Below are 24487 nucleotides of genomic sequence, written 5' to 3' on the forward strand. Positions count from 1 at the left end.
ATAAAAAAAGACATACATTATTTTCAGAAATCCATATTCTAGATTACCAAACCCGTATTTTCTATTATTTTACATGTTATTTTAATGTCCATCCAAAACCAGAAATATGATAAAAACACTTTTCTGCTAGGATGAAACAAATTTGAATTAGCTTTAACAGATCAACAAACAATATAGACAAAATTGCAAAAATGGTCCCTATGCTTGTCAAAATTATGTGGGTTTGGTCTAAAATGGTTTCATGGTGCATAAGTGGTCCAATATTGGATCTTTTTAGTGATTTTAGTCCCTAAACACTTGAAATTACTTTTATACCCTTATAGTTTATATTTTCTGTTTTTTTAATTGCTGAAATGTTTTAATTAAATTAATTTACCTTAAGACAAAAAAATAAAAACCCAACTCACCCTTTCATCCCTGTCATAATACCAAGGAGGAGAGAATCCTAATCATCACCACTATCCTCCATCACCAGTGTCTGTAACCAGCGTTGGTGGCCTCCATTTTCACCGGAGTTACCTGGTTCGCCACCATCACCCTTTTATATCTTTCTACCAGACATCACTCAACTTCACTTCTTTCTATCTTTTTCAAATACACACACAAACACACAGTCTCAAGAACACCCACACCGGAAACCGACGACAATAGGTTGGAAACCCACACCACTAGTGGCCGGAAACCTACACCACCAGCTTCACTTCTTGCACATACATCACCACTGCATCCTCTGTCCTACAAGCTCCTTCCTGTAAAATCTATTAACCCCCTCAATCTCTTTACTCTAATACTCTACTTCACTCCCGACTTTTGATTTTGGCTCCTGAAACCAAATTGGAAACGATTTTGAGATCCGATTTTAGTGGAAATTTCGATACATGGACTTTAATATTCAGATTTAAGTTTATCAGGAAGCATTATTGCAGTGAAGCAAAAAGACCATAAACAACTCCATCAATCTGGGTGGAGGTTAGTGCAAGTGGAAAAGGAAATGGGCGAGATGGAGGTTTGGGACGACAACTTTCTTGAATGCGTAGTGTTTGGGATCGATTTGCAGGTCCATTACTTGGCATCGTTTTGCAGGTCCTCTACGAGACATCAATTTGCAACCCCTGTCTCACCTTCAAAATCAGTAGGTGTATGGTATAAATCGATCTCATTCGTCGGTACTAGAGGAAGAAGGAGGGCGACGAAGGCTGGTGACGGCAGTGTGAGTAACGGAGGCCGGTGGCGGCACAGGGAGCTAAGGTCGCCGGTGTATGAGTGTTTTTTTGGTTGGATTTTAAAGGAAAGAAAGGTAGAGTCGTAGAGGGAAAGGGATTAGAAGGGTACGATGGGTTTTGTTTTGGTTTTTTAATTAAAATAATAAGGAATTAATTAAAAAAAATAAAAATAATAATTATTGAAGGGCATATTGGTCTTTTCATGTAGGGTATGGATCAAAACCACACAACAATGTGAACCATAGGGACTAAAACCACACAAAGTATCCAAAATTGGACCACTAATGCACCACCAAACGTTTTTGGACTAAAACAACATAATTTTGACAAACACAGGGACCATTTTTGCAATTTTGTCTTATATGGACTAAAGTTACCATTCATCGAAAATAAAAACAAATATTTTTGAAGGGAGTAAATTGAAAGAAAGGAGTTTTAAACGGGGCCGAAGCGCAACTTTTTCGAAATACAACAAAGGGGAAACGAAGAAGCTTCGAGGGCTTACCCGTCGATTGACAAGGTATGCCGTCGGTTGGAATCTCCGGCAACTAACCCTAATTTTAACCAATTCCTCTCAGTGTGCTTAGTTGATTTTAACATCTCTAAATGCATTTAAACGGGATCTCTATGTAGAGATGTATGTTAAAAATTGAAGAAATAACCCCAACAATCTGCTATGGGTTTTGTCTTATGTGTGTACAAATAAATTTACGCCTTCTTTATCTGATTTCTATTCTGCTTCTTCTATATAAACATGCGTGTTTTTATGTGTTTATATCATTCTTTTGAAGTGTTGTAGGCGATTTACTCAAAGTTTGATATGGGCACTGAAGTTGGGTGGTTCATACTATCCGAAGATCAACAACATGTAGGTCCATATGCTGCGTCTGAATTGAGAGGTGAGTATTGCATTCATGCCATAGTTAATGTTGATGATTGTTTTTGAATGTTCATTTTGTTTTCAAATTAGACGCTCCTTCGTGTTTGCAGAAGGGCGGGTTTTTTTTAATCTGAAAGTTGTAGGATTATTGCACTCCATTTGTTTTGCAAATGGAGTTCTAAATCATATCACATTCAGATGCTCACGGAAGCTTTTCGGTCATCTAATTAAGATTATCTTCTTCACATCCACAGAACATTTTTCTAGTGGATATATTACAGGGAGCACACTTGTATGGGCTGAAGGAAGGAGCGAGTGGCAGCCCCTGTCCTCTGTTCCTGGACTAATCTCTGAAAACTCCGAACAAGGTACCTCGTCATTTGTACCAATATCTGGTGTCTTCCTTTGAATATGTGAAGATGAATCTGAATTTAGGGTTAATTTTTTAGTGCCCTCATCGGCTACCATTGATGATGAGTTTGAAAGGTGGCAAAATGAAGTGAGAAGTGCTGAGACAGAGGCAGACAATGAAGTTGCTGCTGATGATGAGAGGCCTTCATCTCCTCCAGATGGTCAGAATGAGTTCACTGATGATGATGGGACAGTGTACAAGTGGGACAAAAAGCTTAGAGCCTGGGTTCCTCAAGTTAGTTTGACTTTTGTCAATTTTGACCATTTCTTGATTTCTTGTTTATTCACGGAATGTTACGACTTATGATAGGAAATGGCTGCTGGAAGTGAGCCATATGATCTTGACCATATGACATTTCAGCAAGAAGAAGAGCTGTTTCCCACAGTTGGGGCTGATGGTATTCCTGTTAAAGAAGATACCAACACTTCTGTAAAAGCAAATGCTGATGTCATTGCCGAAAAAGATACAGATAATGCAAATGAACTGATAGAAGCAAATGGGAAGAGGAAATTGCCTGAGAAACCTGCTGAGAAAAAGGTTAGTTCAATACTGTGTTTGTTTGCTTGTATAACTGGTCTATTTGATTGCTTCATCTTTAAAAATCTTTCTTGTGGTGTATCTCAGGAAGCCAATCAACCTCCAGACAGCTGGTTTGAGTTGAAAGTTAATACACATGTATATGTTACAGGGTTGCCAGATGATGTTACCTTTGATGAGGTAAATATATATAGATTTGATGTTGACTCTACTTTGTTTGATAAGGTTGACCTTTATAATCCGGTTATTTATTAAAATTTAATCTAAATTTGGTTCAGGTTGTGGAGGTGTTTTCCAAGTGTGGGATTATAAAGGAGGTTCGGAACTTTTAACTATTGTAATATACTATTTTTGTTTTCATTTTACTATTTTATGAAAGTCTTCACATCCAATCTTTTAATTATCTTCTCTGGAATATTATAGGATCCTGAAACAAAGAAACCTCGTGTGAAGATCTATGTCAACAAAGAAACTGGAAAGAAAAAGGGTGATGCTCTTGTTTCATATATGAAGGTATATATATTTTTCCTTCATAATCTTTTTTTTTTTTTTTTTTTTAAATATTATTATTTCTTTATATTGATATGTGTAGTGTGTTTTACTCAGGAACCTTCAGTTGCTTTGGCCTTGCAAATTCTTGATGGATCTCCTTTACGACCTGGTGACAAGGTTGTGATGTCAGTCACACCAGCTAAATTTGAACAAAAAGGTAAATTATTATTATTATATTAATAAAAGGGTATTCGTTTTTGTAATAATTCACTTAAATTGTTTCTTACAGGGGAAAAATTCATAGCAAAGCAAGTGGACAAGAGAAAAAAGAAGAAGCTTCAGAAGGTGGAACACAAGATGCTTGGATGGGGTATGTGTTTATTATCATAATCATATATTTTTAATATTTTTTGATGTTATGATCATAATTCATAAACATATATTTTTCTTTTTTATGATTTAGGTGGGCGTGATGATTCAAAATTACTAATTCCAGCTACAGTTATTCTCCGATACATGTTTTCTCCAGCAGAAATGAGGGTAATTTAGTAAAATCCGGCATGATATTAACGGTAGTATTAAAATAAGGGTTAATGTCATAAAAACCCTCAAGTTTTCAGGGTTTTGTCGGTTTTGCCCAAAGTTGAATTTTATGTTCGTTTTTACCCTAACATTTTCGAAAAAATATTTGGTTTTACCTTTTTACCGGTGATAACAGGTTTTCCAGGTTCCATTATATTTAATTGGCAAAAAAACCCTTAAGTTTACCCTTTTTTGCGTTTTTATCCTTAAGTTTATAATTTTTTTACACTTTTACCCTAAGTATTCTTTTCATAATATACGTATTCATGTAAAAAAATCGTATTTATATACGAAAAAATGTTTAATTAAATATTGTATTTATATTTTTTTTAATGTTATATATATATATATATATATATATATATATATATATATATATGTGTGTGTGTGTGTGTGTGTGTGTGTGTGTTTGCAAGGTTATACCATTTAAAAAGATAAATAATATTTTTAGCATTATGAATACGTGTTTTATAGATATAGTTTTTAGAAGTATAAATGCATCTTTTTACATTATTATATATAAATATGTATCTATACTTCTAAAAATATATTTATACTTTAAAAAAACATATATCAAATACATATTTACACTTCTAAGAATATATGTATATACTTATATAAACATGTTTATGATTCAACATGTTTTTTTTTTATTGATATGTATATTTTTAAATGCATAAAAATATGTACTTGTAGTTTTAAAAACATATTAATTTGCGTTTTTTTTACATCTTAAATGGTTTATCTAAGAAAAAACCCATACACACACACACACACACACACACACACATATATATATATATATATATATATATATATATATATATATATATATATATATATATATATATATATGAAGAAATAACATTAAAAAATGTGAATACAATACTTAATTAAAATTTTTTCGCATATAAATATAATTTTTCTGCATGAATACATATAATATGAAAAAAAAAATACAAAAGGTAAAAGTGTAAAAAAATATAAACTTAAGGGTAAAAACGTAAAAAACTATAAACTTAAGGGTTTTTTTGCGAAGCTAATATAATGGTAACCTGTTATTACCGGTAAAAGGGTAAAACCGAACATTTTTTGGAAAATGTTAGGGTAAAAACGGACATAAAATTCAACTTTGGGCAAAACCGACAAAACCCTGAAAACTTGAGGGTTTTTATGACATTAACCCTTAAAATAATAAAAAAAATCCATGAATTTACATAATAACCTTAAATTTGTTTCTTAATGTCAGGCTGATGAGAATTTAAACGTTGAATTAGCAGCAGATGTTCAAGAGGAATGTGCAAAGCTTGGTGCAGTTGAATCAGTCAAGGTAGCATTGACTTTTTAATTATCAATTTACTTTATTACTCTTAAGCAAAATATTATATATTATGGTTATGGTTGTTTTTGTAGGTTTGTGAAAATCATCCTCAAGGGGTAGTTTTGGTAAGATTTAAGGACAGGCAAGATGCAAGAAAGTGTATTGAGTTGATGAATGGAAGATGGTAAATTTTGTATTTTTTTTTTGAATTTTATAAACAATGAATGTGTTAAGTGTGATTAGTGAAAGTGTTTGATTATTTTGGTTTGGTTATGTTTTAGGTTTGGAGGTAGGCAAGTGCATGCTAGTGAGGATGATGGATTGGTGAACCATGCTTTGGTTAGGGATTTGGATCATGATGCCCAACAGTTGGAGAAATTTGGGGCTGAACTTGAGGCTGAATGAATTAATAACTTCTGAAGTATCAATGCACATATAGATTATGATACACAAGACACATGTCTACTACTTAATAGCTACAGAATCTTCAATTTCTTTTGAGTGTGTTGTGTTATGAAGTTGAATAATATGGTTTACGTGTTTTAGGATTGTTGTTTAGTTACTCTTGTGATTGATTTTGATGCTGTAACTTTAAGGTTGTGTTTGTTACATGAGACTGGCGACTCGACTAGACATACTTTTTAGGGTTGTTTTTTAATGATGAGGATGGTGAGGGTATTTATGTCTGTCCAATAAATGGGAGATTGAGAATGAGTCCATGTTATGTTATGTGGTGTTGTAATTTTTATGAATGGATAGTTATGGTTTGTTTATTATTTTATTCAAGTTTTGAGGGACGTGAATTGTAACATAGAAATAGTATAATAGTTTTAGTTGAATTTTATTGTCGGAATCCTATTTTCAAAATCAATACATAAAACTTAAGTTTAAAATAAATTTAATAATTTATATGAATAACTGATTTGATTGCTAAATGAGAAACACGGTTATTAAAGATCAAATTTCCTTTACCGTTGGAAAACCAGAACGATAATTTGATTATAAACGGAACGGAAAAATGACCTTTGATTTGGAATCTAGACTAATTTTATTTAAGATTTTAGGGAGAATTTCGTCGGTCTTCTTATAAACTTTTATAATTAAGTTTATATTCTTTTAAAATTTAAACATGTATGTTCTTATAAAACCATATAAACTCACATATATACCAAAATTCTTAATTTAATCATAATTAATCTATTTAAAAATGATATTATAACTAAATTACTAAAATATCCATTTGCATATCTTCACACAACCAATCTTCATATTCATAATATGGTTATTCAAAGTTAATTCTTTGTTGCTTCATATTATGCATAATCGATAGGAGAAACCTGATGATTACGTATTCCTAATCGATTGCTAAAAATATATATTTTATATCATACACTCGCTTTAATAGACTTGCAATTATTCTCTTCTAAAATTTTGTTATTAAATGAATTTGTAATGGATGGTTATCAAATTGGGATTTACCTGTTCTTGAGTTCAATTTAACGAGGGAAAAAATGAAATTGATAGAAGTGAGAAGAAATCAAAAGTAATTTATGTATTTTGAGTTTCATTAAAAGAAATAAGTGGAAAGAAATGAAAGGAAGTGGAATAAAAACTTTCCCTCTAACTTTCCTTCAAATTTAAAAGGATTTGGAGTGAAATGAACAAAATTTTTAATTTTCTTTTCATTACTTTCTAATTCCGAAACACAAAACACAATTTACTTTTCATTTTTTTCTCTCTCTTTTTTTTTTTCCTTTGCTAAACCCGGAACTAAGTATTTGTGATTTACAACTCTAAAAAAGTGAGTTCAATTGACCATAACTTTGTTACCAAATCAATATTAGAAATAGCTATCAATGTCGATAATGGATTTTGGTTGATAAATATGGTTGGATTGACGGCGATGACAACTCTATGTAGGATTTTGAATTTGGGACCCAAACTTGGTTCAACCAATTGATATTATCGGACGAATTCCCGAAAGTGATATCGACCATAACTTCGCTATTGATCGAATACATCCATATTTATATCGACATGTTTATAATTTAAAAAAATGATTAATATTATAATATTACAAACTAATCAGGATTCTAATAATAAAAAATATAAGTAGATTCGTTTAATACTTTATTGGTGTGTCTATATTTAAGAAAAAAAAATAACATGAATAGCTTATTTTGTAGTGTTTTAAAAACCGGTTTGAAGCATGAACGGGAAGTGAAAACGGTTCAACGACGACCAATTTAATACTATGTTTTATACTGGATTGAACTAGAAGGTTTCTTCAAAAACCTTTGTAGAACCGGTGTGATAGAACCAATTATTGGATTTGTATAGTTGTATTTCACTTAGCCTATTAAAAAAACAATTTATTTCCAAAAAAATTGAATAGCTCAATCAATCAGGTTATTCATAATATATAATTAAAAGACCGACACACACACACACACACACACACACACACATATATATATATATATATACACACACACACACACACCGACGTTGAATCGGAAATATACCGATTCAAATAAAGAACGGTTTTAAAAAATTCTGTTTTGTTTGTTTGTTTGTTTTTTGTTTTTTGTTTTTTTTTTGGTTAAATCACACTCTTTGAATTTAGGGATATATGCATTGAAGTCCCAATATATTCAATGATTTGATAAGAAAGTTCAAAACTTTATTTTTTTGATAGTAAACTCCTAACTACCGACATTTTTTGACACACTTACATTTTTTTTTGCCGGTTAGCCGGTAATTACGACATTGTTGTAAAGGAAAATAAAGTTTAAGACTTTTTTGTCAAATCGTGAATTAGGAATTTGTATGTATATATATATATATATATATATATATATATATATATATATATATATATATATATATATATTCTTTTTTATGATTAAGGTGGGCGTAATGATTCAAAATTATTAATTCCAGCTACTGTTGTTCTCCGATACATGTTCTCTCCAACAGAAATGAGGGCAATTTAGTAAAATTTGGCTTGATGGTAGTACTAAATAATAAAATCCATGAACTTACATAACCTTAAATTTGTTTCTTAATGACAGATTGATGAGAATTTAAACGTTGAATTAGCAGTAGATGTTCAAGAGGAATGTACAAAGCTTGGTGGAGTTGAATCGGTCAAGGTAGCATTGACTTTTTAATCCATGAACTTACATGTAACGCCCGCAGATCCGGGCTAGTCAATTTAGAGGTAATAGGGGTCGAAAACGACTTTTCGACAAAAAGATTATTTAGAATAACCAAGATGTAGAATATGTCACAAGGTTTCCATACATATAAAGAACGCCGAAATCCGAGTTATAACGAAGAAGTTATGACCCGTCGAAGTTTCGTGTCGGAACCGACACGACGCCGGGAAGCGTAAATAGTAAATTTATGATAGAGAGAGATTTAGCCTTAGCGCTCTAAACGAAAGTCGTAGAATATGTTAAACTAAGAACATCGATAAAAAGAACGCCCAAATCTGACTTTGTATGAAGAAGTTATGATTTTTCGAAGTTTCGGATTAGCGGTGTACAGCCCGAAATTCGAATTTTAGATCGATTGATTTTTAGCCGATACAACCTAAACAAGAATCGAAGATCTCGTTATTAGTAGCGTAACGATAAAAAGACAGATGAAAATGGACATCGGATAAAGAAGTTATGAGATTTTAACGGACCAATCCTGTCCCGGCCTGTTAAAAATATAACTTTAAAAATAAAGTCAAAATTAACCGACGGAGTCTAAACGAAAGTTGTAGAGTACGTCTCCACCTACGCGTGGATATAAAGAACGTCAAAAACGGAGTTCGTATGAACGAGTTACAAATTATAATAGCATATTTACGTATTAAAATAAAGTATAAATCATGTATACGTACACATATATATACATATGTATATATCATTAGAAAGGTATCGACGATGCGGTCATTATAATACTAATGTTGAGTTCTTTCGACATTAGTTTAGTACAAATATCATTAAATCCATTTAAAATAGTATTATAGAGGGGTGTTTAGTTGTTTATATAACTAAAAGGTCATTAAGTAATTATGGAGGGTAGTTTTTGAAAATTCAATTAGTATAAATAAGAGCCTTGGGCTCTCATATTTCTTGTACCATTCTTTTGATTCAAAAGTCTTTCTCTCCTTATCCCCCGAGCATTTCGGTCCCTCGTGATTCGACTTCTCTTTCTGTAGTTTTAGTATAGTAAGGTGAGCGCTGAAGCGCTGCACGAATCTTTCTTAGAAAAATTCAGCGACGAAGTTCTGCCCCTGCAGAGTCCGACTCCTAGCTAAAATCCCCTTGAAAGTAAGTTATGCTTACCCTATTTTAAATATAGTTTATATTTAAAATTAGTATTGTTATTATAAATTTATGATAAATATTTGAGCTATTATTATGACTTATATAAGTGTTGTTATAATATCTTTTAACTACTCGCGGTACGGAGAATCTGGTTTAAAGGGCCGCATAGGGTTGTTGGATTTCAGAAGTGCTATACGCCAAAATGGTCCTGCCCTCCGGTGTTTTATGTCTGGCCCCTGTCTGTACATAGTAGTTGGAAAGTATTGTTTAAACGCTTATATAATAATAATAATAAGACTAATAATTAGTCACGGTAATATTAGACTAAAATCTAGTGGTGATAATACTATGTTTCGTCAAAGGAAATTATTTTAAAGTAAACAAAGCGCTGTCCAAGTACCGAGTCACCACCTTCTCAGGTGAGTGCATAGTTACTTTCAGCTTACACATAGATATGAAGTATTTTATATAAATTACGTGCTATGTGTGCATATTATCTGAATACTTGCTATCTATGCTGGATGAACGTTTTATACATGTTTTCAATGATTTAAACTGTATATGTATTTTATATCTACAAAATATGTTGGGTAGAACATGGATAGATGAATGATGAGGGATAAAAGCTGAAATATAGGAACATTAGTAGCATGGACCTAGTGCCCTATAGGTATACATTGGCAGCAGTGGACCTAGTACCCTATAGATGGGCACTGGCAGCTGCGCCACAACTCGTAGATGTTTTAGATCTACGGTAAACGTCCTAGCAGATGCGCTCTAAGGACAGTATCGGCAGCTGCGCCTAATAGGGAGCCTTATAACCATGACAGTGGAGTTAAAAGGTCAATACCGGCAGAAGCGCCTCATAGGAAATGTCCCAATTCTGGCAGCTGCACCTAAGTGACAAGATTAGCACTGCGCTTGACCAAAGTGTCATTAGCAACAATGGACTTCATGTTGTTTCCTTAGGATGATCCTTAGGAATGAATGAATGAAAAATAGCTGGTTCTTAGGGTAGATCCTTAAGAATAAAGAAGATAATGAGGATGGGTAATTTGGTTGATTGTTTGATTGTTAAAACATAATAATTATATTATTGTGGGTTGAAAACCCTATGTACTCACCAGGTTTCCCAACCTGACCCACTCAGTTTATTTGTATCACAGGTGTCGATATGAAGTCACATTACACTGAGAGATTTAAAAGAGATGTAGATCACTAGTGTAAATAAATGTAAGTTCTGTTTATGCTTATGTTTCTGTATTGACGATGACATCCCAAATGTTTTTAAAAGTGAATAAAAATATATTTCTTTAGAAATGTTTTGACAACGCGATTATCAAGTTTTTCTAGGAACAAATTCCGCAACATTTTTATTAAAAGAAGTACTCTGATTTTTATAAAGCATAAACAAAATCGGTCTTTTCTGACCGTGAAAATAAGGATGTCACATTACATAACCTTAAATTAGTGGTAGTACTAAATAATAAAATCCATGAACTTACATAACCTTAAATTTGTTTCTTAATGGCAGGCTGATGAGAATTTAAACGTTGAATTAGGGTAGATGTTCAAGAGGAATGTGCAAAGCTTGGTGGAGTTGAATCGGTCAAGGTAACATTGCCTTTTTAATTCTCATTTTTAATGTTTATTCTTGTTACTAACATAAGCAATGTACTTTATTATTATTATACAAATTTTTATAATATTGGTATGGTTGCTTTTGTAGGTTTGTGAAAATCATCCTCGTAGTTTGGTAAGAATTAAGGACAAACAAGATGCACGAATGTGTATTGAGTTGATGAATGGAAGATGGTGAATTTTTTATTTTTTGAATTTTACAAATAGTGAATGTATTAAGTGTGATTAGTGAACGTGTTGATTATTTGGTTTGGTTTAGGTTTGGAGGTAGGCAAGTGCATGCTAGTGAGGATGATGGATTGGTGAACCATGCTTTGGTTAGGGATTTGGATCATGATGCTCAATAATTGGAGAAATTTGGGGTTGAACTTGAGGTTGAATGAATTAACACCTGTAACAACTTCCGAAGCATTAATGCACATATAGATTATGACACAAGACACAAAGTCTACTACTTAATAGCTAAAGAATCTTCAATTTCTTTGAGTGTGTTGTGTTATGTAGTTGAATAATACGGTTTACATGTTTTAGAATTATTATTTAGTTACTCTTGTGATTGATTTTGATGTTGTAACTTTAAGGTTGTGTTTGTTATATGAGACGAGTTCTACTCGACTAGACATAATTTGTGGGGTTATTTTTAATGATCTGGATGGTGAGGGTATTTATGTGTTTTCCATAAATAAGAGATCAAGAAAGAGTGAATGTGATGTTATGACTTATGTGGTCTTATATGGTTTGTTTATAATTTTATTCAAGTTCTATTTAAATTTTAAGGGACGTGAATTATACATAAAAAAGAGTAATTTTAGTTGAATTTTATCGTTGGAAACATATTTTCGAAATCAATACATAAAACTCAAGTTACAAATAAATTTATGTAAATAACAGACTTTATTTTAAACGAGAAAACAGTTTATACTCAAACTGATAAAAATCAATGGAAGTTGGACTCGTTTAATAACTAAATATCTCCTTTTTGTTTTATCACACTCTTTGTATTTTTATTTGGTGTGGTAGGGACCAGGGAGTATAGTAGTAAGCCAACAAAGTTTCATCAACGAGATTTCTGATTTCTACACTCCTCCTTGCTGGTGGTTTGCCGTTTGCATCAGTCGAGCTCAACGATGGAGGAGGAGAGAAAGAGATTGGTTGAGGAAGAATGGAACTCCATGATTTCAACCAAGCAGCAAATCTCTCTTGCTGATTTCCCCTCCAAATTCCTCTTTGGCGTCGCTACTTCCGCTTATCAGGTGGTTTTCCTTTTCCCCTTTCGATCCATGTAGCTTCTTGTATACTTTTCATTTCACACTTCCATACGCTTCTTTCATTTCAATGCTCTTGGATTTTTGCAATCAGAAACTTGATCCATAGATCGCCATTACAGATTTCGAAATTTACCTTAATTTATGAATAATGCTGAAATGCGGAATTGTTTCAAACTGATAAACTCTGATTCCAACAGATGCCTTGATGTGTATTTGAAATCGTAACCTAATGGTTATATCAACTGATAAAAAGCTTCATAAAATTGGTTGCTTGTTTACTTGGATGCATCATGATGCCCTAAAAGTTTGTTTATAATTATATAGTATCTTAACATGTTCTCTTGTTTACTGCCTTGTTGCAGGTCGAAGGAGCTGCCAATCAGGGAGGCAGGGGTCCTTCTATTTGGGATACTTTTTCACACACAAAAGGTTTGCAGAATTTATAAACTCACCTTTGATGCTCCATTTGGACAACTATAAGAAACTTTCACATCACTTTTCTTTTCTCTTGATCACCAGGCAAAATAAAAGATGGAAAAAATGGAGATATAGCAACAGATCAATATCATCGTTACAAGGTTTTCTTTGTGTACAAGATATAGTTAATCTATTCATTGCTTTTGTGTTGTGTCCATTAAGCTAATCACATTTACATTGACCAAATACAGGAAGACGGTGACCTAATTGCCAAAATGGGATTCAGTGCTTACCGTTTTTCCATATCATGGTCACGTATCTACCCAGGTATTTCCTGTAACTATTTCTATTTATCAAGATACCTTTAATTAAACCATATTAGACCCATTCAAAATGAATTAATCTTTGTTTACAGATGGATTAGGAACACAGGTCAACAAAGAAGGGATCAAGTATTACAACAATCTTATAAACTACCTTCTCGAAAAGGGTATGCATTAAATTTTCCATTTTCCATTTTCTTTTGAGGATATGCTCTTACAACTTACAAGTAACTTGCAATAGGAATTGAGCCATGTGTAACATTATACCACTGGGATCTCCCATTGCATCTTGATGAGTCAATAGGAGGGTGGTTAAGTGACTCAATAGTGTAAGGTTTCATCTTTTCTCCTTACCCTAATTCTTGATTATTGTTTTTATATATTTATATCATAACTATCATTGCCAAAAATGCAGAAACTATTTTGCAATCTATGCAGAAACTTGTTTTGAAAATTTTGGTGATAGAGTGAAAAAATGGATAACAATCAATGAACCACTTCAGACAGCAATAAATGGATATTTTACTGGCATATTTGCCCCTGGAAGAAGTGAACGTTTTTCAGCTGAACCTTATTTGGCTGCTCATCACCAGCTTTTAGCCCATGCACAAGCTGTTTCAATATACAGAACTAAATTTCAGGTAAACATTTTAAATGTTTCTAATCTTTATTTTACATGATTACTAATCTTTTATTATTTTTTGTGGCATTTTTTTATACAATAGGCTCTGCAAGGTGGCGAAATAGGATTGGTTGTGGATTGTGAATGGGCTGAGCCCTTAACAGATAAGGAAGAAGACATAACTGCTGCGAAAAGGCGTGTTGAATTTCAGCTTGGATGGTAATATTTAATTAAAAACTCTCTAACTTTCTAACCCTTTTTACTATTTTTTTTTTTTTTTAAAAGAAAAGTGAATTTTTGATTTTTAGGTACTTGGATCCGATATTTTTTGGAGAATATCCTAAATCTATGCAAGAGAGGGTTGGAGAGTTGCTTCCTGTATTTTCTGAGAAAGATAAAGATGTGTTAAAAAATTCATTGGATTTTGTTGGGTTGAATCATTATACATCAAGATTTGTGTCGCATAAAACAAATGAAAAAGAAAACCATTATTTTAGAGCACAAGAGATGAGATTAACAGGTATTATTAAACTTACATTGCTTAGTAAACATGTATAGATACTTAAATGTTTTCTTACATAATTTTTTTTTTTTTTTTTTTTCTTATCAGCTGAATGGGAAAATGGTGTAATTGGTGAAAAGGTACTCCAGTATATTCATATCTAATATCTACTTAAGTCCCTATTGTCAAGACACTGACTGGTTCTTGGTTTTTTATATATGAAAAAAGACGAAAATGCCCTTCTCATAGAAAGATTTACTACGTTAGAAGTGCATTAGACAATGGGACAAAAAGTATAACCTTTTGTCCTACCCCAAAAAGGTGGGACATGGAACAGAAATACTAGTTCTTGATTTCTTGTATGTGCAAAAAGACGAAAATGCCCTTCTCATCCACACCAATAAAATCTTGATGGTTTTGTTAAATCTTCTAATTTGTCACAGGCAGCATCATCATGGCTGTATGTTGTTCCGTGGGGTCTCCGGAAAGTTCTTAAGTACATAGCTAAAAAGTACAATAATCCACCAATATATATTACCGAAAACGGTATATTTCTTCTGTAATTTCTATATTATATTTAAAAATATGTTTATTTTTGGGAATGCGTTATGAAACCATGGTAACAAACAGGCATGGATGATGAAGACAATGATGCATCTCCCCTACATGAAATGCTAGATGACAAATTGAGAGTTACATACTTTAAGTCCTATCTTGCAGCTGTTTCTCTTGCTATCAAGTCAGTGTTATTGTTATTATTGTTATTTATAAAAAAAATACGTTAAATGTGTCGTTTATTAATGAAATGATAATTTAAAAATTGTTGTTTAGGGATGGAGTTGATGTGAGGGGATATTTTGCATGGTCATTGGTGGATAATTTTGAATGGCCACAAGGATATACAAAGAGGTTTGGTTTGATTTATGTTGACTATAAAAACGGTCTTACACGTCATCTCAAGTCATCGGCTTATTGGTTCATGAGGTTTTTTAAAGCTGAAGATGGGAAAAATGGCAAAGAAGATTGATGCAAACTTTTAATGTTTCAATTTGGATATAAATTTAGAGTATTAATTTTTATCCAGTTTTTGGATATAAACATTGCCAAAATATGGTGTTTATGTACAATGTTTTAAAGTTTATGGATCAAAATATAATATTGTAATAGTTAGTAATGTCATAAACGGGCAACAAACCATTAAAATAAGGATATTTTCTTAACAAAACGTTCTGGTTCCCTTATGATGATACTTTTAAAATAATAATAATAATAAGAGTAAATTACTATCTCTATGGTTTGGTCAAAATTGTAAGTTTGGTCCATAACTTTCTTTTTGCACTCGGATCGTACATGTGGTTTGATTTTGTTATGTTTTTCGTTCCTTACATACATAAATTAGAGAGCATACGTGCAATTTGGATTAAACTATAGGGACAAAAAACGCAACAAAATCAAACCACAGGAACAAGCCGAGTACAAAAAAAAGTTAGAGACAAAACGTGTAATTTTAACCAAAACATAGGGACGATTTCAGTAATTTATTCAAATAATAATAATTGTGTTTTTGAACATTTCAAATAGTTCAATAGTTTGTTATTTATTTTTCACAAATCCTAAAATAAACAAGTACACAGATTTCGCACATACAAGCAATATAATGAGAATGAGAATGTAAAGGTAAAAGTGTAGAAAACAGAAACACTGGGATTGTTATGTGGTCACGTAACATGTTTAGATTATGCAACATGTGTAACTTCATTGCATATTTTGATAAAGATTTGTAATTTCGTTACATAAGTAAATATTTAACCTTAATTTTTTCCCATGTAAAACTAACATATTCTGAAGTACATATAAACTTCAATGTTTATCATTTAAATATATATCACATGTTTGATGTTTGATATGAAGAGACCTAATAAAGAATAATTTGCAAATTGCTTCTTTATATGGTTTTTTTTTTTTTTTGCTTCCATGGTCCCCATGATTTTATCTTAGGTCATTGGTTACGGTAGCAATGAAGTTTGCGGGGTGCTGATGTGGCATGTTGGCCTCAACAGGAACACCACATTATGTGTGAGTCATAGGTGAAAGATGAAAGTTAGCCTTATTTTGGATACTATTTCATGCCTACTAACACTATCAGATCGTTAAATACTTAAATACATGTAAAATTACTAGTATCGCTAACATTAAATAATGTCTTCCCACATTATTGTAATAATATACTTTACATAGTCATACTTAATACTTAAATAAAAAACCAAAGACAAAAATGCGTAGATAGGCTAACCCGACCCATCAAGATTTGACTTGTCATCCAATCTGTTAAATTTGCAGCCTCTAGCAAGCACACATGTCTACCCGCTTTGGATCCTAGTGTTAGGGAGAACCAAACGACAAGCAACATAAGGTACGAGAAAAATGAAAAGAGTACGAATATTATATTTACCTAGTTCACACGACTAGTGTAATAGTGCTGGGAGTTTTAATGATGATAAAAAGGGACCGATGATTTGAGTCATTTATACAGTTGGGTTTTGTTTCTTTTTTCCTGGTTGTGTTACTTTCAATCGTCTACTCTTTTTGATCCTCAACCAGAGAATTTATTCCCATGAGTCAAATATGGAGTCTCTTAGACATTTCACCAAACACCTAACATGCATCAATATAGGAGTATATACAACACAACAAAGGATTCATACATGTCAAGTTTACCAGAAAGATTTAAGCTGTTGACATTCCATGATTCCAGGATGCAAAAATCTCAAAACAGATTAAACTGATCATATGGAATCGATTGTTTGTGGGTTAGCAAGAGGAAAGGGAGATTCTTCCTGGGAAATTGCAACAAGCAGCATACCAAGAAATATATCATATAGAGAGATTCATATCTCTTGGACATTTCATCAAACACTTAACGGGCATACATATATTCAATATGCAAACAAAAAACTCGATAAACGCAAAGACGATCGCACAACATCATTATGAATGTATAAAAAGAAAAAAGGTCCAGGCATATAATCCAAGACAAAATTCAAGTTTCAAGATGCAAAATTCTTCAACAGATAAAATTACAAAATCACAAGTTTTCAATTTTCTTGGTCTAGTCTTGAATCGTTGACCTTATCTGTTATGATGGAGTCGGTTGTTTGTGGGTTAGCAATATCATGAGGAGAAGAAGATTCTTCCTGGGAATCGAGCAACTTGTTCATGTCTCTTACTCTACTTGTAGCAACGTTTGCGACAAGCACTAGAAACATGAGAGAGTTATTCAGATGGGTGTTATGTGGAAGGGGAAATAAGAAGGTAGGGCGGAGATATTAGTTACCGGCGGCGGTGCCGATCGTCCATATCCAGAGAATCTTGACTCCGGGGCTCTTCTCCTTCCACATTGTGATCGCGTTACTAAATTTGGAGAGATGACCTACACTACAGACCTACAGTCTACACTTCATTCGTGTTTTCCTTTTCTCGGAGAATTTGGGTATGAAATTAATTATAAAAATAGTATTATTCTTTTTTAACCGCATTTTAATAATATTATTCTGGATCTTAAATTCGGTAAGTAGCTTTATATAAATACTGCCACTGTGTAGGAAAAGATAATTATTTATATTTGTCAAGATATCAGATATGTAAGGATTTTAAATCAAATAAAGTTAGTTTGTATAATTTAGATGAAATAAGTGGTTATATACTTATATAGCAACGTTGATAGGTCTGTTGTCTATAGATTATAAGCTGAAAAATCAACACAATCATTTCTTCAAACCTTTGAATCCCTATTTTTTTCATTACTCTTTTATTCAAAACTTTGGTCTGATCATAATATAGTATACGAGATAGATAGATTTCAAAAGTTGTATTATTAAAGTTAATCGTAGTTACAAGTTTAATAACAAGATTTTTAAGCAAACCACAACCAATAATGAATCAAATAAGCCACACATACGAAATATCTTCCTAAAAAAGTAGTCAAAACTCTTCTAATCTTTACATCTAGTTTCAAAATTCTTTCAAACAATCTTCAATAAAACTTAAAGAATGTCATACTCTACTACAGATGGGCAAAATAGTCTTTTAACATCAAGAGCAATCGGTATACACCATGATAAACTAATTAAAATTACTCAATAAATGATGTGACTGTGTGGCCTTCAACCTTTGCTCTCTTCATCACCTCCTCCTGCCCAATTACAATTATTATTACCACATGTAAACACATAAATAATTTCCACAAATTTTATGTATATATAATTTCCCCAATTGTATGATTTTTTTTTGTTCAGTTATATTGAAGTTATTTTTGTATGTATTACCTTCTACAAAATATAAAGAAATTGTTTAAAGAATCTATATTTTACCTGGATCACTGCAGTTATGCTTCCAGGACACTCCTATTATCATTTTTAAAAAAAATATTAAAAAAAAAATCCATGAGCAAAATAAATAAGTCTGATAATTAAAAATATTGACACACCTGAAATAGTTTCTCTTCCCACATTACATCTTTCCACGTTTTACAACTCAGTGAGTTCCATGAACCTGGAACTCGAATTGTTTCCACATGCTGCAAAATCCTCAAGCTATCTGTGATATATATGTATTGTATTCTTTTTAAATTCCATTCCATGAAAATTAACAATATGAAAGGAATCGAAATGGTCCATTCCATCAAAAAAAAAAAAAGAATTCCATTCGAATGGAATGAACCATTCCATTCCTTCCCGGATTCCATCACAACAAAAGAATCATATCATACTTGTAATAAATGCTTCTTCCCACAAGTGGCGTTTGGACCATGATGGAGCAACTTCACGTATCGGGATTCCAATTCCCAAACATACCCTACACAACAAAAAGAATCATTTTTACTGCTATAATTTAAGTAGATTTTCATTTTCCAAGGGCATAATTGTCATTTACATTTCTTATTAAAAAAGGACTTACTCGATGATCACTTCTCGTACTACTCCTGGAAGGACACCATCACTTATTGGAGCTGTCTGTAATTCAAGTGAATAACCATCTTTTATACTATCCTGCATATACATGTCACAAAAAAGATTAATAAGCCAGAAAAGATTATAGCTAAAGTTACAAACACAAGATGACAATTACATGACAATAATCTCCTCTATATCAGTACAATGTCAATTAAAAAAGGGGAACATTGCAACCATTAACAGCATACATACCTTACGACAGATAACAAAAAAATTTGTTAAACAACCTTCAAGAATGTGATCTCCATCATTTGAAAGCAAGAGCTCAGTAGCAGATGGAGGCCTCAACTTCTCCAATGGTTTCCTCATCCTACTCAAAAACCATATTCTCAGATGACAGTGACAGTGACAAGTGACAGTGAAAGTAGCATTATATTTACCTGACCCAATCTGAGTATTTTGCATTTGCAGTATCTCTTCCATGGCCAACAAGAGCTAGATGAGCGCCATCTGTCCGGACTCCAAATACAGGAGGAGAATATAAACTTACATGAAGATGCAAACTAAAAACCCTATGGATTTCTTCTTCACCTATCTTCTCGTTTGGAATCAATTTCTCCAAGTTTCCACTCACAAGAGCAGTGAATGCCAATTCTGTTCCGGTTTTCCTCTCTTTCAATGCAACAGGTATTGCTTTTGTCATTGAATTATTAACGAAAGACGGAATCAGTGAATCCCATTCCAGGGATTTCATCTGTTGCAGGGATACGGGGGTCAAATTTATTCCTGGACGGAATAGAAGGTTTGGACATGAATTGAAGAGAATGTTTGTGGAAGTAGAAAGCCTGCGCAAATGCCTTTCCCAGAAGAGAAATTCTAAGCCATTGTTATGAGTTCTGAAGGTAGTGTAAGCACCTGGAATTCAATCGTTATTTGAAATTGATCTTTTAGGAGCTAATATTATTGATCAGCGATAGCGAATTATCAGATATTAAGTTGGCTAATACTCCATTAAAATGAAATTTAGATACGATAAGTTGGAGAAGTAAGAAGGAATGGAGCAAACCTGGATGGGATTCAAGCAAGGTTGTCACCGGAGGAGTGGGGGTAGGTGAGGCGACACCATTGACGAAGAGAAATACCGGGTCAGGCATTCACTGCAGCTAAGCCGAGCGTTGAAGTTGAAGTCAGGTGAGGTGAGACAGCGTATAAAAACCTCGACACAAATTCCTTCTTCCTCTATCTCTCAACAACGCACAACGCCACAACCCTTTTCAGCAAAATCACACCACACCGGAGATTTAAGATGGAACGGACCATGGGGCGAGCAGTCAGTCGAGTAGCTGATGAAGAAATAACAGAAAGAATGACATACCACCAAGCTACTTTCACCAAGAGATTTGTCCGCAAGGGGACATGAGGTTAAACATAAGGAACTTATTCCATACACAACAATTGTTGTTGTCCTTTAAAATGTAGTATTGTACAACTCTATAATGCATAAATTATTGTGGACGACAAAAAACTGATGTGTACGAATCTCTTCCCTAAACATAATAGTAGATTGGTAGCAGTTTGCTAAATGATAATATATATATATATATATATATATATATATATATATATATATATATATTCAAATGTTTCTAGCATCTATTATATGCTCGTACGCACAAATCTGGACTAATTGATGAAATAAAATAAATGATCATATGATCTCAGGGTGCAAGATAATAGAATAGGTTAACATGTACCATATAATCATACAAATTTAAATATAAGAGTATTTTTGTCAACTAACCTATATTAAAAAAGGAAAATTTCGGATTTCTAGGGATAATAATTCTTTTAATTTAATAAATCTGAATTTTTTAAATTAATTCAACTTTAATTCTATCATAATTTGTTAAAATAAACCGAATTTATTCTGATAGAATGTCAATCATAAACTAGTAACAATATTTCCGGTTTTATTCTTACAGAATATAGTTCTAATTCATATATTTTTGATAACTGACCATATTTAGAGGGTGTTTAGATAGGAAAAAAAGATGGTGCTTATTGCTTATTCTCACCACAATAAGCTAATTTTAAATGTTCAGATAAAATCCTTAAAAATCAACTTATGTGTTAAGAATAAGCTAAATAAACTAATTTTAATAAACATCTCCCCCTTGCTTATTGTTTATTGTATATTCCCACCACAAATAAACTAATAAACAATAAGCTAATAAGCTGATCCAAACACCTCCTTAAGAATTCTACATATTCTTCATATATTTGACCTTAAATACAAGTTCATACATATTCTTACATACTAATAACCTTATACATTTTAATATATTTACATAGATTCTAACAGAATATCATAAAAAACGAGTAAATTTATTAATAAATTAACAAATACACTTAATCTTCTTCAGTGATCCAAATAATCTACTTGATTCCAATTATTCTTACGAAAATGTGATGTATTATCGTAAGAATGTAATTCTTCGCAAATATACTTGATGTTGTGACATTCCCAAAATCACGGCTATAAAAGACCGGTTTCATTTATGCTTTTAGAATAATTTCAGAGTATATCCTTTTGATTTAAAAGAGTTGCGGAATTTGTTCCCAAAAACAAAACGTGATAAAATAATATTTACCAAAGCATTTCATAAAGAAATGTATTTTCATTATATAATCAAAACTTAGGATGTCATGTTCCGATACAGACCATAAAGCATAAACGATAACATTACAAGTCATTCAACAAATATATACATATACAAACTTGTAAACAAAACAACTTGATGATTCATCCATCTTATGCCCTTGCGCCATTTCCTGTAATACAAATAAACTGAATGGGTCAGGCTTGGGAGCCTGGTGAGCATATAGGGTTTTCAACCCACAATAAATAATTAAATTAATTTTCACCAACCAACCATAACCCAATTACCCATTCCGGTTATTCTCACTTTACGTCTCTAAAATAACTAACACAAGGGACCTAGTCTAAGAATATTTCATCGGGGCGACAACACATGCTTCGGGGGTTTCCCAGCAATATATGTCAAATAAGGCAACCATGAGGGGGATGGAGTACATCGAATGAACACCCAAGTTCATTAACACCTACAGGTGGCGAGCCTGCTAGCGTTCCACAGGACTGTCTAGAAAAGTCTGTGGTCGTCATCTAAACTCCGCTAGATGACTGAATCAAAAACAACATCGAGGCCTCTCATCTGTTTATCACACATCAACTATCTACCCATGTTCTACCCAACATATTAGTAGATAAAAATATATATTTTTATACATAGTTTAAAACCTGTATAGCATTCTCATTCAATACATATTCCAAACAACAGATGAGACACATACACATAACACGTATTTCATAGAGAATAAATCATATCTATGAGATTGAAGAAAGTGAATATACATTCACACATATAACAACAAATTATACACATAACACGTATTTCGTATAAATACTTCATAATTATACGTTAGAAGAAAGTAACTACACACTCACTTGATCAGAAGATGATCGGACAGCACTACGACTTGTAGAAGTAGTATTCTTCGGTAGATCTGGAAGATCTTCACACAAACCGGGCTCCTCGCGGGCAGAGTTTCGGCTCGGAAACTCTTTTCTTCTCTGGATCTTTGGGCTTCGGGACTCGCTTCAGGTCTCGGGATGATACCGGGGCTTCGGGATATTTCTTGCACGTAAATCGAGGTAAAACGGGAGAGAGAGGAGAGGAAATAGCAACCCTAAATGACTGTCCCTTCAAATATATTTATAGGGCAAATTTTGCCCTTGCCACGTCGTGGGCTTGGTCGTCACTGCATGCGTCATCGCAAGTTGCGTCTGGGGGACTCCAGGAGGTGTCAGAAGACTTGCCACGTCGTGGTATCTGACAGTTTTGGGGTTTCGCACCCCGAACTTCAGAAATTCATAACTTTCGCATACGAACTCCGTTTTCGACGTTCTTTATATCGACACGTAGGTGAGATTATGATCTACAGCTCTCGTTTAGACTCCATTGGATAATTTTGACTTTATTTTTAATATATTATAAATATATTACTTATATATTATTTTTAGTAGGTCGGGATAGGAAAACTCCGTTATAAATTCATAACTTCTTCATCCGACGTCCGTTTTCGTCCGTTTTTGCCCAAGGGATCGGATTCGAGATCGAGGGATTATCAGGACCGCAGTCGATGCGGAAAGTGTGGCAGGGCGCACGGGGGTGCGTGTAGGAGTGGTAGTGGTGTTGAGTCTGGCTGCTTCAGGTGCGGTCGGACTGGTCATTTTAGCAGGGATTGTGCTGTCACCATCACTCAGGGATCAGACTTGATATGTTTTCACTGCAATCAGCGGGGCCACAAGAAGGCCCAGTGCCCCAGTTTGTTTTCAGCAGGACGGGTGATGGCACCTGCCCCTGCAACCTTGAGGATCACAGACGGCCATTAGGGCCATGCCGAGGCGCCTGTGGTAGGAGGCAGGGCTTTTCAGACGGCTACTTTGGAGACACGAGCAGCGCCAGACATTGCAGGTATGCGATTTCCGTTTTCAGTTCTTTTGTTTGTGCATGATGTTATATTGTTATGGTTTCTGCATCATTATCAGTATGAGCATTTCATTTTGAGCGGTTTGATTGTGATCGAGTTATATGTCATCTGCATACCTTGGATATTTGGTTAGTAGTTAAGGGATGGGTTCTATCGAATAAGGTTACTTAGGGTGCAGTAACTGTAGCATGCCTTGGGGGGACTCGGTATGTCTCGCTAGTTCGGAGCCGTATAAGTTTTAGAAATGGACTGGTTAGATCCCTAGCTATGGTAAGCGTGGGATTCCTCAGCATATTGATTATGGAATGGTAGCAAGGATTGGGATTCCTATTCATTGAGCAACAAGGTGTAAGCAGGATCGAAGTGGGGGAGAATCCTCCGAATGTACAAGGGTAAAAGCACGCAAATCCAGAACGAG

General features: G+C 33.3%; 3 protein-coding genes and 1 long non-coding RNA gene across 4 annotated transcripts; 3 read left to right on the forward strand and 1 right to left on the reverse strand.

Annotated features, from left to right (window-relative positions):
- Positions 1-1655: 1655 nt before the first annotated feature.
- ELF9 (RNA binding (RRM/RBD/RNP motifs) family protein) lies at positions 1656-6228 on the forward strand. Its single transcript, XM_078972304.1, has 14 exons — positions 1656-1743; positions 2015-2122; positions 2358-2471; positions 2553-2749; positions 2825-3052; positions 3140-3232; positions 3331-3369; positions 3476-3565; positions 3659-3761; positions 3834-3914; positions 4008-4084; positions 5376-5456; positions 5540-5631; positions 5729-6228. The coding sequence occupies exons 2-14, from the start codon at positions 2044-2046 to the stop codon at positions 5850-5852; spliced, it is 1398 nt and encodes a 465-aa protein (XP_078828430.1). The 5' UTR covers positions 1656-1743; positions 2015-2043; the 3' UTR covers positions 5853-6228.
- Positions 6229-9600: 3372 nt separating this feature from the next.
- On the forward strand, positions 9601-12038 carry LOC145018149 (uncharacterized). Its single transcript, XR_013666855.1, has 5 exons — positions 9601-9775; positions 10939-11005; positions 11307-11386; positions 11502-11587; positions 11673-12038. It is a non-coding gene; the product is annotated as an uncharacterized LOC145018149 (long non-coding RNA).
- A 381-nt stretch (positions 12039-12419) lies between these two features.
- On the forward strand, positions 12420-15711 carry BGLU42 (beta glucosidase 42). Its single transcript, XM_078973939.1, has 13 exons — positions 12420-12666; positions 13044-13110; positions 13201-13259; positions 13350-13425; positions 13514-13588; positions 13663-13750; positions 13837-14062; positions 14147-14262; positions 14352-14563; positions 14654-14685; positions 14989-15091; positions 15176-15284; positions 15377-15711. Exons 1-13 carry the CDS (start codon positions 12541-12543, stop codon positions 15570-15572), a joined length of 1485 nt encoding a protein of 494 aa, XP_078830065.1. The 5' UTR covers positions 12420-12540; the 3' UTR covers positions 15573-15711.
- Positions 15712-18554: 2843 nt separating this feature from the next.
- LOC145015364 (D-aminoacid aminotransferase-like PLP-dependent enzymes superfamily protein) lies at positions 18555-20704 on the reverse strand. The gene is made up of 8 exons (XM_078973831.1): positions 20564-20704; positions 19938-20412; positions 19750-19867; positions 19502-19593; positions 19314-19399; positions 19032-19141; positions 18916-18948; positions 18555-18737 (listed from the first exon to the last, which is right to left on the reverse strand). Exons 1-8 carry the CDS (start codon positions 20649-20651, stop codon positions 18678-18680), a joined length of 1062 nt encoding a protein of 353 aa, XP_078829957.1. The 5' UTR covers positions 20652-20704; the 3' UTR covers positions 18555-18677.
- Positions 20705-24487: the final 3783 nt, after the last annotated feature.

The sequence above is a fragment of the Lactuca saligna genome, chromosome 9, assembly GCF_052625555.1.
Source record: "Lactuca saligna cultivar CGN05327 chromosome 9, ASM5262555v1, whole genome shotgun sequence".
Lineage (NCBI taxonomy): Eukaryota > Viridiplantae > Streptophyta > Magnoliopsida > Asterales > Asteraceae > Lactuca > Lactuca saligna.

Excerpts from the sequence above, each read along its gene's own strand:
- ELF9 (XM_078972304.1), top strand. The coding sequence starts at position 2,044 with ATGGGCACTGAAGTTGGGTGGTTCATACTATCCGAAGATCAACAACAT. Across the intron at positions 3,370-3,475 it reads AGTGTGGGATTATAAAGGAG|GATCCTGAAACAAAGAAACC; the intron begins GTTCGGAACTTT and ends GGAATATTATAG. Across the intron at positions 3,762-3,833 it reads AGCTAAATTTGAACAAAAAG|GGGAAAAATTCATAGCAAAG; the intron begins GTAAATTATTAT and ends TGTTTCTTACAG.
- BGLU42 (XM_078973939.1), top strand. The coding sequence starts at position 12,541 with ATGGAGGAGGAGAGAAAGAGATTGGTTGAGGAAGAATGGAACTCCATG. Across the intron at positions 12,667-13,043 it reads TCGCTACTTCCGCTTATCAG|GTCGAAGGAGCTGCCAATCA; the intron begins GTGGTTTTCCTT and ends GCCTTGTTGCAG. Across the intron at positions 13,751-13,836 it reads TGGTTAAGTGACTCAATAGT|AAACTATTTTGCAATCTATG; the intron begins GTAAGGTTTCAT and ends CCAAAAATGCAG.
- LOC145015364 (XM_078973831.1), bottom strand. The coding sequence starts at position 20,651 with ATGCCTGACCCGGTATTTCTCTTCGTCAATGGTGTCGCCTCACCTACC. Across the intron at positions 20,413-20,563 it reads CTTGCTTGAATCCCATCCAG|GTGCTTACACTACCTTCAGA; the intron begins GTTTGCTCCATT and ends ATTGAATTCCAG. Across the intron at positions 19,868-19,937 it reads AAATACTCAGATTGGGTCAG|GATGAGGAAACCATTGGAGA; the intron begins GTAAATATAATG and ends GTTTTTGAGTAG.